This window comes from Aristolochia californica, unplaced genomic scaffold, assembly GCF_029961685.1.
Source record: "Aristolochia californica isolate CCGP_79_NKW_82.1479 unplaced genomic scaffold, dmAriCali1.0.hap1 SCAF_11, whole genome shotgun sequence".
Classification (NCBI taxonomy): domain Eukaryota; kingdom Viridiplantae; phylum Streptophyta; class Magnoliopsida; order Piperales; family Aristolochiaceae; genus Aristolochia; species Aristolochia californica.
In genome coordinates, this window is record NW_027181782.1 from 29,195,886 (window position 1) to 29,209,822 (window position 13,937).

The 13,937-nt window shown below is 36.4% G+C and overlaps 1 protein-coding gene across 3 annotated transcripts; it reads right to left on the minus strand.

Moving 5' to 3' along the window:
- Positions 1-1,554: 1,554 nt before the first annotated feature.
- Positions 1,555-11,371, minus strand: LOC137944438 (uncharacterized). Of its 3 annotated transcripts, XM_068790124.1 has the most exons (7): positions 11,283-11,371; positions 11,049-11,181; positions 3,841-3,944; positions 3,588-3,759; positions 2,949-3,089; positions 2,704-2,792; positions 1,556-2,294 (listed from the first exon to the last, which is right to left on the minus strand). In XM_068790124.1, the coding sequence occupies exons 1-7, from the start codon at positions 11,369-11,371 to the stop codon at positions 1,673-1,675; spliced, it is 1,350 nt and encodes a 449-aa protein (XP_068646225.1). In that variant the 3' UTR covers positions 1,556-1,672. The 3 variants fall into 3 exon arrangements, with proteins under 3 accessions (XP_068646226.1, XP_068646225.1, XP_068646227.1); XM_068790125.1 differs by lacking the exons at positions 11,049-11,181; positions 11,283-11,371 and adding an exon at positions 5,061-5,457 and having other exon boundaries at positions 1,555-2,294; XM_068790126.1 differs by lacking the exons at positions 11,049-11,181; positions 11,283-11,371 and adding an exon at positions 5,070-5,457.
- Positions 11,372-13,937: the final 2,566 nt, after the last annotated feature.

A 13,937-nucleotide genomic window follows, 5' to 3' on the forward strand; every position in this document is an offset into this window, starting at 1 on the left:
TTTCTTGGTTGCATGTGTCTTCCTTGGTCTTGTGGGTTTGGGCCCATCTTCTAATACACTTGGATATGTGGGTTTTCCTTGGTCGTGTAGGTTTGGCCCTATCTTCCAATACTCCCCCTTTAGCTGGGAGTGAGAGAACAACATGAACTCCCAACTTGCTACCAATGATGTATAATTTTTTTGTATAAAATGGCACATCTTCCAATATTTCCCCTTAAGCTGGGAGTGAGAGAACAGCATGAACTCCCAGCTTGCTACAAATGATGTATAAATTTTTTGTATAAAATGGCACATCTTCCAATATGCCTTCACCTTCCAACACTCCCCATCACGTTGGTGCTCTCGTTCATGAGGCCCAGCTAGCATAATATCAGTGAGAGTAAATCACTCCTAGCCACTAAGACATTGTTCCATACTCTAGTCTTAACTCATGTTGGATGTAGGGTACACTCTGTCTTCTGTAAGTGGTGTGTCTATCGGCATTGCTCTGAAGTGTGCACCTCCACCACTGTGTCCCTCCGCAGGACAACGACCCTCAAGTGGTAGAGTAATATATGACGTTAATGGGGGGAAGTAACATAAAAGTAATAATAAGTTCCTCCGTCATGGACTTCCAACCACAAATATTTTTTATATTTTTTACGGGGATGAAGTTCCTCCGTCTTGGACTTCCAACCACAAATATTTTTTATATTTTTTACGGGGATGAAGTTCCTTCATCATAGACTCTCAACCACAAATAATTTTGATATTTTTGACAAGGATGAAGTTCCTCCGTCATGGACACCCAACCACAAATAATTTTGATATTTTTTTACAGAAATAAATAAATAATGGTATGAGGCTACCTCTTATTCAATAATAATGTCTCATCAAAAGAGACACAATAGTAGCAACTGAAATGGTTTGGGCCCATTTAACACGAACCAAAATAATCCTTATAAAATAACCCATGAAATAATCCAATGTTCATATCTATTCTAAATAATATGCTGACCAAGGAATAATACTTAGAACTATAAAAAAAATTGTTATGTTTCATTTAGTCTTTTGAGATGTCATATGTGATCAATGTTAAAGTCTGGTCATTAGTCAAATAAATAAATATTACATAATTAATGTTATTTGCTTGTGGAGATCGAATTAAAGGATCAAATCTACTACACCTCTTCAGCTTTTATAATTTTTATTATCTTTTGTACCTTTTGATTGTAGTTCTTTGTAGAGGGATATACCTCTTTTCGAACAATCTCACAAGGAAATTCTATAATAAAAGATGAACTTTAGGTTTCTCTTATATACTTTTGACCAAAAATAACAATGATGATAAGATGGACTGCCGTAGGAAATAACTGTTATGTCTCCACTCTCGTTTGTCAACAACTTTTTGCCTACAAGAGCTGAGAAGTTCTATATAACTACTGAGAACCGCAGGTTCCCTTCATTCCTTCTTGCCTAGCAAGGCCCCAAACAATTAGGAGATCTCAAAGAAAAGAAGATCACTTAGCAAGTAAACAAAATGAACAAAATTTATAATTCAACTGAAAATACTAATCACATATGATCTAATGAATTTGACAAGAAAGTTTTAAAGAATCATCGATCTAAAGAATAACAGGTAGAAAAGGCAATTATAACCTGAAGTATTGTACCTGCTTCCACAGCATTTTATTCAAGACTTCTGATATTTGAGGGACTCAAATCTTGCTGTAAGTGTGTCATAGTCAGGCAATCTTGGGTGAGCGTGTGAACCTAGATAATGTTTAAATGAACCAGCATTATCTGCTGATTTATCTTCAGGCACTTGGGGAGGAGGCCGTTGGATTGGCTGGTGAACGTCATCGTTAGTTCTTTCCATTTCGATCTCTTCATCAGAATCTGAATCCAAACCATCATAGTCATCAAATTTAATATCTGAATGGACTCTGGAGACGTTGCTTCTCTGCTGCCCGCCAATGTTTTTATCATCTGAATTGGTTGGGTGCAAGTTTTCTTTGTTCACAGACCGTGATGGATTAAAACCCTGTGATTCAAAGGTCTTGTCCTTGGTCTGATAGTTTCCGGTGTCAATGGACGTACTGTTTGATGAGAAAAGATGAGCATTTCTGCCAGAGACTCGAGTAACTGAATCTGGGTAGGTGAAAGCATCACCCTTCTTAGCCGTATTGGGAATATGAGAGTTCTGTTGAATCAGATAGGCAGCAGCTTGTGCAGCCATAATTGCTTTCTGTGCAGAATCTGCAGCAGCTTGTGCCGCTGATGCTGTGTCCTTGAATTGCAAGCCAGTGCTTTCTCTGTAGATGCAAAATGAACGACCAGAAGCCTGTGAGAGACCTTGCTATATCAGAAGTACTAAACAGCTCAGCAATATGAAACAATCGGCTTGAGAAACATTACCCTAAATTGGGACCGACAGTAGATTCTGGATACATGGCAAATGCAGGCAAAGATTTATTGCTAAGATTTATAGAAATATCCAGTATACGTGTATTATTCATTATGCACCCTTTGAAGGCCTTTGACAAAGGGATAGGATTGTGAAATCAATAAGATTCTAATTTCTGGTCTAGAATTCTCTAAATTTTTCTACCATACCACTCCCCAAAAAATCAATGACCTTTCAAAGTACCCAGGGTTGAAGCTGCAAAAAGGTCCCTAAAACTGAAATGCAGACATAAATTAGAGTAAAACAAAAGACCATACTTGTTGTTAGGCTCACTTTGGCCTAAACCTTTTGAGAATATGGTCTTCACAGGCATGCTGGTGGCACTAACAAAAGTTCTTGGTCCTTCCTGCATTAAGTATTGGCTTGCCAGTTAGATGAAAAAAGAAAAGATTTTCCAAGTTTTTTTCTTGGAAGGTAAACATTACCAGAGATTCACTAATACTAATAACATAAAAATCAAAGAATCTAGACATAAAGAGAAAATGAGACTTTGGAAAGGTACCAAAACTTCATCAGGCGGCATGAGTAACTCCTTCTCTGATTCTGTTGTATCCCATTCAACCTTATATTCTTTTGCTATTTCCTTCAACAATTTCAACTTCATTTCACCAGTAGGTGTTCGAACTGATAGCCTCTCAATCAACTGCAACGAAAGAAAACAAGTAAGCGCTTTCAAAGGAAATAAATAGTCCCAAACAAGAAGTTCATTTCCTTGCTTACTATCAATGGCAATCACAACTATTTGCTGATAGAATAATGTTAGAGAAGATTATTTTTCTTTCAGTTATGCCAAATCTTTAAATTGCTTTGATTACTTGTGGACTTTCTATTCTATATTGAGTTTAACAGAAATTAAGCATAAACATTGTGATAACTTCATATGGATTCAGTGAGTCAATATCTTGTAAGAGGGCAATATACAGGAGTTATTACTGTAAAGTATTATCCTTCTTTTATTGGATCATGGTTAAGATAGTTCGGTCAAATGAATTCCCAAGTGCAATCCTAGACAGAGCCTTCCTTCGCACTTTCTCTAGGGAGTTTGTCATTATGAAAAGATAATATTTAACAACAGACAAATCCAAAAGGCTAATTGAACTAGTGTTGAAAAAGATCTAAGTCAAGAATAATGATGACCTACTGTTCGATTGACACCACAGTCTGGATGCAGTTCAGTTGCAGCTGTTACAAAATCCTTCCCATACTTCTTTTCAAAGATGTCACGGATTCGGGCTAGTTCAGGGATATCTGAACATCGAGGAGCAGCAAAGATTAAACTGGAGATTCCTTCTTTCAGATCAGCTGGGCATGCCCTGGAATTGTGTGAAAGACCATGTCAGACAAAGATACTTGAAAATGCCCTTGAAATTCAGGTAAAACCATGGTCCTCTGACCTCTGTTTTGCTATAATTGGCAACCGTGCCACTATTAGTTCACAAAAAAGTTCAATAATCTCGTTTGCAGCCATTATGTTTTGTTCTCGAATCACATGTTCAACCTACCAAAAGAAGACAATGGCATATTTCAGGATCAATTCAATTGCAGCGAGTAATTCTAAACAAATTTTATATGACTTAAGCAGTTGTAAGCTGTAGAAATCCTACAACCAACTAAAGAAGACATCCATCACATGCTTTCAGCATTCCCCTACTTTCAAATCTTAATCGATATTTTAGGTAATGACATAAAATTTCAGGAGACAGAAAAAGCTCACATCATCATAAAAGGTTTCAAAAGGATGCACCAAAAATGTCTACAACCATGAGATAGATGCTTGGGAAGGCTTTCATATCTATGCCAAGTACAAAAGTGCCAGTTTTTATGGCTGCAATCTGATTATGATACAACAGCAGTATTCCTCAATTCAACCATTAGTTGACACCCCAGAGTTCTATTTTCTTCCCAGTTGAGAAATTTGTAAAGTCATCTCCATATAAATCATGACAGCAACGCTTTGCATGGTAAATAAGAAATAATTGATGATCTCAAAAACATAAAAGAAAACTAAGGAGGAAATTTCAGTTGTAAGATTACTAGCAACTCCAATATCAACTGAACAAATCATCTATCGAATAAACCTAACATCTCCCTTGCATTTAAGGTTTCACCCAATTCCATTAATGTTTCTGAAAGAAGAATATGTGTCACAACAGTTCGCCATGTAATATACCAGCAGATCGGCTATATATTACAAGCAGATACATCTGATGAGCTTTCCCGTATGCAAGAGTCCAAAATGTATCAGCTGTAAAACTGGGTTGTTTTCTAAGTCTGAAGCAGCAGCAGATACATACAACACAAAATATCAGAAGCCCTATAATCTGATTTGTATTGTCTGATGCACATCAAGTCCTAATGATTTAGTAAACATTGTACATAATGTGAAGAATCACAGATCACATATATCCGTCCATGAGATTACAGCAGTATTTTGCACTCAAACCTGTTGAGATTTCTTCCCTTGTACAACAATATATTCTTTCCTTGAACAGAATATATTGCAATCCATATAATCCATGTAATCTCTGTAATTACGATCAATCTTACCCTGTGTAGATTATTACGATCTGTAAAATGGCTATTTATGTCAGACAATGTGAATAGAAAATCATACAATTGAAACCTTATTTTTGACTTGGTAGTAGAGAGGGAGAACCCTTCTCCTTCTCCTTCTCCTTCCAGTCGCTGAAGAACAGATCAGCAGCTCTCCGTATCCATCTGTAGTCGCCGTGAACAGCATTGTTCAGTAGTGCTCCCGTATTCATCTCTGTCGTCACCGTGAACAGCACCACCGTCACCCTACTCCGGTGGAACTTCCGAAAGTCGCCGACGACTGCAGCCGAGCCACCGCTCGGCCTTCCAACAATCCGCATGAACGGTCCCAACGGAGAAGAAGAAGATACAATAGCTTTATTCTTTCTTCTCAATCGTCGCCATGAACAGAACCGCCGTCATCCTACTCCGGCAGAACTTCCGAAAGTCGCCAAAGACTGCAGCCGAGCCACCGCTATGCCTTCCAACAACCTGCACCAGTCCTGACAGAGAAGACGAATGTGCGATTGTGATTTAATTTTTTTTCTCTTAACTTAGGTATTGGTTTTTTATTTTTTCCACTGAGCGATATGGACTCAGACGGGACCAAAATCAGAGACCCAGCGGCAAGAAATAGACTGGACCAGTTCCCGGACTAGACCAGAATCAGAGACCCAAAACCAGGTCAACCCAGCTGTAGGAAACAGACCAGTCCAGTTCTCGGGCCGGACCAGAATTAGAGACCCAAACTGGGTCAACTCAGAGGCAGGAAGCAGACCAGACCAGTTTTTTGGGAGTTTATTTTATTTTGATCACCGTTGATCTTCTTGCATCATGTCAAAGGAATCGACACCAATTATTCATGTTCAATCCAAAAACTCTAGTTTTACAATCAGCGTCATTCGTACGGAAGTTAACTACAATGTATGGTCCCAAATCATGGAGATGCAAATTGCACGACGTGAAAAGCTTGCATATATTATGGGGAAAACACCACTCCCACAAGAAACTGATGTTTCCTATACGAAGTGGTATACTGAAAATCAAAAGGTCAAGGGGTAGTTGTTAAACTCTATGTCACTGGATATTATGAAACGTTATATTTGACTACGCACCGCACGTGAAATCTGGAATGCTCTGGCCAAAGCTTTCTATGATGGGTCAGATGAATCGTAACTTTTATCATTGAATCAGAGAGCTTTATCTACAAAAAAAAAAAAATTGGTCACCCCCTATAAACATATTATGGTGATCTTGTGGAAATTTTCCAAGAATGTGATCATCGTGACAAGATTATAATGAAAAATCCTGATGATCTTATCACCTATAGAAAATCCGTTGAGAGATTGCGTGTACACATTTTCTTAAATGAATTGGATGCAGAATTCGAACAAATCCTGGGCGAGATTCTCAGAAAGGACCGGATATGGGATCTTGAAAAAGCCTATGCTTACGTACATCGTGACTCTGTTCGTAGAACCACTAAATGGTTAAGTTGATCGTGTTGAGTCATCTGCAATGGTGGCACGTCGAGTAAAGCCTAAAATAGCTCGATCAACTAATCCTACCAATGATCAAAATCGGGCATCAGGATCTCAGAATCGCAACTATGAGATTGGAACAACAAAATCAGAGCATATTTGTACTCACTGTGGTGAAATTGGGCATAAAACTCACGATGCTATGAACCAATTAGGTATCCAGAATGGTAGGATCCTACCAAAACACCTCGCGGAACTCTAAACCAACCAATCATGCTTCAATTGCAGTAGCAAAACCTTCTACCTCCAACACGACTAAGGATGCATTAGCTTTAATTGCTACATCTGGTAAGGTTTTTCACACTTCTGCTCCTAGTAGTAATAGTGTGAATAATTGATTTTGGTGCTACTGATCACATGACCTTTGACAATCATCATATTCAATTTATGAAACCATCTGAACAGCATATAGAAAATGGTACTCCTTCTCATGTTATTGGAGAATCCATCACCCTCACTGAAAATCTGATTCTTGATTTTGTATTAGTTGTTCCAACTCTCAAACATAATTTATTATTAGTGGCTCAAATAACTCTCTCTACATTGTATTGTAATTTTTTTGCCCAACCTTTGTGTTTTTAAGGACATTCAAACTCAGGAGACAATTGGTTATGGTACTAGAAGGGGGAAGCTCTATTACCTTGATCTAATGCTAGAAAGTTTTCATCAGTTAGCTCAAGCATTCCCCGTGAATAAATCTATGGATTCTAAAATTTGGCTATGGCATAAACAGTTGGGTCACTCATCCTTTGGATATTTAAAGAAATTGTTTCCAAAACTCTTTACTCAATTATCTGTTTCAGAATTTAAGTGTGATGTATGTGAATTAACTAAAAGTCATCGTGTTCCATTTCAAATAAGCATGAATAGGAGTCCAACACCCTTTATGATTATCCACTCTGATGTATGGGGTCCAGCAAATATAGCCTCTCTTAGAAATAAATGGTGGTTTGTTTCCTTTATTGATGATCACACCCGTATGACTTGGATTTGCTTAATGAAATCAAAAAGTGAAGTTAGTTCATTATTCAAACAATTTCACAGAATGATAGCTACTCAGTACCATTCGACAATACAAACTCTCCGTTGTGACAATGGTGAAGAATTTGTTAATCAAGGTTTGAAAGAATATCTAGATGATAATAGTATTACTCATCAAACTACTTGTCCATATACCCCCCTCAGCAAAATGGGGTTGTAGAGCGAAAGAACCGCCACCTTCTTGAGGTTGTTCGTGTTTCCTTGTTTGAAACTCATATGTCAGCTAGTTACTGGGGGTGAAGCCATCACAGTTGCAACTTATCTTATCAACTGAATACCCTCGAGTGCATTACAATTTCAGACCCCTTTGAGTGTTCTTCATGAAATCGTAAGTTCACCTGCTGTGCCGAATCTGCCACCTAGAGTTTTTGGGTGTGTAGCCTTTGTTCATCTTCATAAGCCATTGAGAAATAAATTGGAACCCCAAGCTCTCAAGTGTATCTTTGTTGGTTATGCTCTACATAAAAAAGGTTATCGTTGTTATCATCCTCCCCCTCGCAAATTGTATGTCACTCTTGATGTTGTATTTCACGAAGATAACATGTATTATTCTACTCTCGAGTCTTCAATTAAGGGGGAGAACAGGAGTGAGTTGCGGACCCTTAATCATCATTTGGACACCTTGGATATTACAAGTGGTGAGTATTCAGATTACAGCAGTGAATATCAAAATGAGCATGATTCACAAGATGGAAACAATCGAGACCAGATGGAAGTGGTGCAACCAGAATCTCAGCCAACTACTTCCCCCCTTCATAATATACCAATGGATCAATTGCTTTCTGAATTCGAGTCCATGTCTGAACTTCAGGTAAGTTCTGAAACTCAACTAAGAGTGCTACCTCATCAAACCACAAGAGGAAAACCTAGAGTTAATTATGAATGTCTTCTCAACACTAAATCTCAGTACCCATGCATAATTTTGTGTCTTACCATAGAATGTCAAAGGAAAGGAAAGTATTTGTGAATCAATTATCTGCTATATCTATTCCTAGTAGTGTGCAAGAAGCCTTGAAAGATTCTAAGTGGAGAGAAGCTATAAATGAAGAATTGAGGTCTCTCCAAAAGAATTCAACATGGGAAGTGGTTGACTTACCTGTACGAAAGACACCAGTAGGATGAAGGTGGGTATTTACTATTAAATATAAAGCTGATGGCATAATTAAAAGGTTCAAAGCAAGGCTTGTCGCCAAAGGATATACTCAAACCTACGGGATTGATTACATGGAGACATTTGCATCAATAGCCAAGATTAATACTGTTCGAATTCTACTATCTTTGGTTGTCAATCTTGACTGACCCTTATATCATTTTGATGTTAAAAATGCATTTTTGCACGGAGATCTCCAAGAAGAAGTATATATGGAATTACCTCTTGGATGTAGTATGCAAACAAGTATGTAAACTGAAGAAGTCCCTATATGGTTTGGAGCAGTCTCTGAGGGCATGGTTTGGAAAGTTCACCAATTTTATGAAGTCTATTGGATACAAGCAAAGCAACTCAGATCATACTCTCTTCTTGAAATCTAACAAGGAAGCAATCACAACTCTTATTATGTATGTTGATGATATGATAGTAACTGGGAATGATCCAGAAGAGAAGAAAGCATTGCAAAGTCATCTTGCCAGAGAGTTTGAAATGAAAGATCTTGGCTACTTAAAATACTTTCTTAATATTAAAGTGTCAAGATCGAATGAAAGAATTTTTCTATCTCAACGAAAATATGCTTTGGATTTGTTGAAGGAAACTGGAATGATAGCATGTAGTCCAATCAGTACTCCCATGGAAGAAAATCTGAAACTAGGAACACATTCAAATCAAGTCCCTGCTAACAAGGAACATTATCAGAGACTAGTTGGGAGGTTAATGTATATTGCACATATTAGACCAGATTTAGCTTATGTACTAAGTGTGGTTAGTCTGTTTATGCATTCTCTAAGTGAAGAACATATGAATGCCGTCAACCGTATTTTGCGCTACTTGAAATCACTTCCAAGGAAAAGAATTTTGTTTAAAAAAGGAGGCGACAAATTGAAGGTTATACCGATGCCGATTGGGATGGGTCAATAGAGGATCTACGATCTACATTTGGATATTTTACATTTGTAGGTGTAAATTTAGTCACTTGGAGAAGTAAGAAACAAGAGGTGGTGGCTAGATCGTCAGTTGAAGCCGAATACAAGGTAATGGACGAAACAAGAGGTGGTGGCTAGATCGTCAACTGAAGCCGAATACAAGGTAATGGACAAAACAATATGTGAATTATTATGGATCAAGAATCTGATGCAAGAACTACACATTGAGCAGACAAGTCCCATGAAATTATACTGTGATAGTAAGATAGCAAGTGATATTGACGACAACCTAGTCCAACATGATAGAACTTAACACGTTGAGGTTGATAGGCACGTTATCAAGGAAAAGCTAGAAGCAAGAATTATTGAAGTCCCTCATGTTCGGTCTCAAGATCAGCTTGCCGATGTGCTAACCAAGGCAGTGTTTTACCGAGTTTTTAACAATTGTCTCGACAAGTTGGGCATGAATAATATCTATACACCAACTTGAGGGAGAGTGTTGAGATTTCTTCCCTTGTACAACATTATATTCTTTCCTTGAACAGAAGATATTGTAATCCATGTAATCTCTGTAATTACGATCGATCTTACCATATGTAGATTATTACGATCTATAAAATGGCTATTTATGCCAGACGATGTGAATAGCAAATCAATACAATTGAAACCTTATTTTTGACTAAACCATGCACCCAGACATTGCATTGCTTTTCCATCCTGAAGTATCAAGTATCCTGAAGTACTCCAGACGATCCATAATATCATATGATTTGCATAAAAGGGAAGAACATTAAGCAAGCAGACATTTCTTATATTGCTTTCCTTAAGCTGAAATAGTGTTTCCTTAGCCCCAAAGCTATAGATTATTTTTCGTTTCCCTAAACAAGATACCAGGTCTCCCGTCTAAGTTGCAGACAACCTCAACAAAAGATAAAGTAAAATGTCATTAACAAAATTAGCAGGGTTTCGCAATTAAAAACAATTTTTGGGGCTAGAATCAAGATGACTCACAGCGATTGGCTTAATGTCCTCATTTAAGGATCAATACCTATTTAAAATTAAAAGACGAGGAATCTAGTTTTTATCTGATGCAAAGCTCATTTAACTCTTTGCATTTTATTTGGTGGACCACTCTCAAAGCCCAGAAAACAAACTACCAGCAAAGAACAATGTGAGGAAAAAATAGTCACACATACCCTCCTTCCTTCTGTCTCCCTCTCTCCTCTCCCACTCCGGGTTGAAAAATGCAACCACATCAATGAGTCTTTTGGAATGAAAAACAGGTCAACTTTATATAAAATAAAAAATAAAAAGCGAAACGCCCAAATCTCATTGAAGAAATAGAGCATAAACAAGAAACTAAAATGAACAAAAGTTGGTCCTGCAATAAAGGGAAATGAATAAAAACTTACTCGAATTCTAGCCGTTGCTTCCTGACCCGACACGAGAAGCATTGCAACATCACGACGCATCTGCATGACCAGCGTCTGCCTCTTGTTTCTAAGCAACTTTATCCTCGATGTGGCCATTTTGGCTGCCGTTTTGCTGTATTCAATCGCCAGCAAAAAGATGTGAGAATGCCAGAAAATCCGAAAAATGAAGTGCGTCGAGCTGACATACAGAGAGCCAAGAATGAGGTAACTTACCATTTGGAGGAATTGAAGCTTTTGAAAAACATGGCTGTCACAGCTGCTAGTTTCTTCCAGTGAGCAGCTGATTTGTTTAAAAGAGACATGGCCGGAGAAAGGAAAGAAGGTCGGGAGAGAGAATGGAAGAAAGGCAATTATACCGTTAACCTGAATCGAACTTGAGCGCTAGCCCAGCTGGGTGAGCTTTTTCAAACTGAGAAAAAAAATTGCTCCACAGCCGTTAGATGAGAAATAGATGATATTTAGGACACGTGGTCATTATCTCTTAGGCGCCGGAAGCAACGGATCAAACGGATGCAGCCGAGGGAGGCAATTAATTATGTGTAAATACTCTATTTTTAACATACAAAGTCAGAGAATGGACCCCAAGTCCATATAAACTAAGAGGAAGCTAATTTTTATTTTTGTTATCAAATCTAAATTGAATAAATTTAAAAAATGTTATTTATTTATTTATTTATTATTCTATATATCCATATTATTCAATTTTATTAATTTATTTTTATTAATTTAATAATAAAATTAAGATAATGATATTTCTATATATATAATGAGTAAATAATTTTTTTATAAATAAAATCCTGCTTCCTTTTCATCTTTTAAGATTGAATTCTTTTATATATTATAAATTTTAAGCACGACCAAACCGAACTCTAAAATAAACCATTAAGTGACATAAATGAATGTAGGTTTTATCTCTAATTATATTATTTTCATATGAAATAAAGAAAAAGGATTAAGAATTATGGAGCCCCCCAAGAGTTCTTCCATGAACACTCTATGATGAGATGAACATATGCCACATAAAGGCATTTGTCTGTGTTCAACAAGAAGTCAAGTTTGATAATTTAACTGGAACCTAACCCAATTATTAATTGTATCGCTATCTTAAAATCAAGGTCGACTTACTTGGTCAAATGAAACAGATGTGTAGATGTGTTTTTGTGGATTTATTTGTGTTTGCCCATTTACAATCATTCTTGCCTTCTAATAGAAACACTTGTTGCCCCATGCGGTTTCCCAAATGAGGGGCAAATTGAGATATTGGAAGAAAAATTAAAGCAAGAAAGTAATAACACACCACAAGATATGAATACAAAGAATTTTTGTTATTGATGTTCCCTTATTGGTATTTATTGTCCAAGAACCCTTGCTCGGGAAATTTCACTAATAAACTCTATTAGTTAAAAAATACACGAATTTTACAAATCTCCTTAGATTTTAAGGTTCTAAGTCAAACTACATGAAAAATAGTGAATATATAAAAGAAAAAAAACTTGCACCCCTTGATATATTGGAGAGACAACCAAGCCTGCAACAATCCAAGTGTACCTTTACTTTGACATCAAATTTGGTGGTTGGATTTATGTTTTTAAAAAGCCAACTAATAAAAAAATTAAGTTTTTTACTCATATTTTGAAATATGTATTTACATAGAATCTTTTAAGCTAGAATTTATTTTCTAATACTTTGAAATCATATTATACATTTTAGAATATTGATTTGTTGGGCCATTTTGAAGGGGCTTTTAAATAGCATCGAAATTTGGGGGCTATATTACAAAAATCCAAGTACCAACATGTCTTTACTTTGAAATTCTCTGGTTGAACTCGATCAAGTATACTAAACTTGTGCTCTTGCACTTTAAAATCATTCATCAAATCTCAACTTACTACTTGTGGGCTTAGATTTTGAAATCATCTATTATATTGAGTTGCTTATATGATTTTTCATTATTTGGAAAACCAATTCAATTTTATCGAGCTTATATTTTGAAATCTGGTCATGTAAAGACCCAGTGAATTATTATTGCATTGGTTAGGTTTAGGGTAACCTATTTTCTTGTACTTGAAATGTGAGATCTGCTAATTTTAAGTAGTTGAATCTATCCCATAATTCAAGATGTATAATTGATGTTCCCACTCACAATATTACAGAACTCAAAATTTGAGTTGATTGTTTATTTCATAAATAATAATTTTCTATCATTTTCTGGAAAATTAAATTGATCATTGCCAGAAAAGTTTGTAAAAGTTTTCATGTAATATCCTACTATTAAAGATTTATTAAAATTTTATATTCACAAAACTATTTCTAATTTTTGTGTAGGATACACATTTTCAACCAAGGACTTTAATATAGACTTAAGGTGGGGTTGATCCAAAATGAAGTGGAATGAATTCCCCCCGCATTAGCTAGTTCATTAGATAAATGGGTTAGTGTAGAATGAATTACTCTTCAAGTGAATCATGTCAATTCATTCTCTCAGGCAAAAATCGGGTAATTTGGATTCCGACCTGTTTTGCGAATAAAACAAATGAAACGTGCGCACCCCCCCCCCCCCCCCCCCCCCCGTTGGCCTTCCTCCCTCTCGACCTCCGTCATAGAGCATGACTCGACCTCCCCTACCCTGTCTTCTCCTCCCCCGGCTTAAAATATTTTAAAATAAATATTTGATAAATTGTTTTGGTTTAATTATCCCATTGCTATAATTAATTAAACCAATGGCTTTAAATTTTGTGACAATATATTATTAATTATTAATACATAAAAATATATATTATGTTATTAATAAATATATTTATTACTGTATTAAATCAGTGAGTTTTAATGTTAAAATATATCTTATGTTATTACAAAATAATTTATTTA

Coding starts and splice junctions, on each gene's coding strand:
- LOC137944438 (XM_068790124.1), bottom strand. CDS start 11,371: ATGTCTCTTTTAAACAAATCAGCTGCTCACTGGAAGAAACTAGCAGCT. Junction 3,090..3,587: donor ACTGTGGTGTCAATCGAACA/GTAGGTCATCAT, acceptor CTTTCGTTGCAG/TTGATTGAGAGGCTATCAGT. Junction 2,295..2,703: donor CAAAGTGAGCCTAACAACAA/GTATGGTCTTTT, acceptor TTGCATCTACAG/AGAAAGCACTGGCTTGCAAT.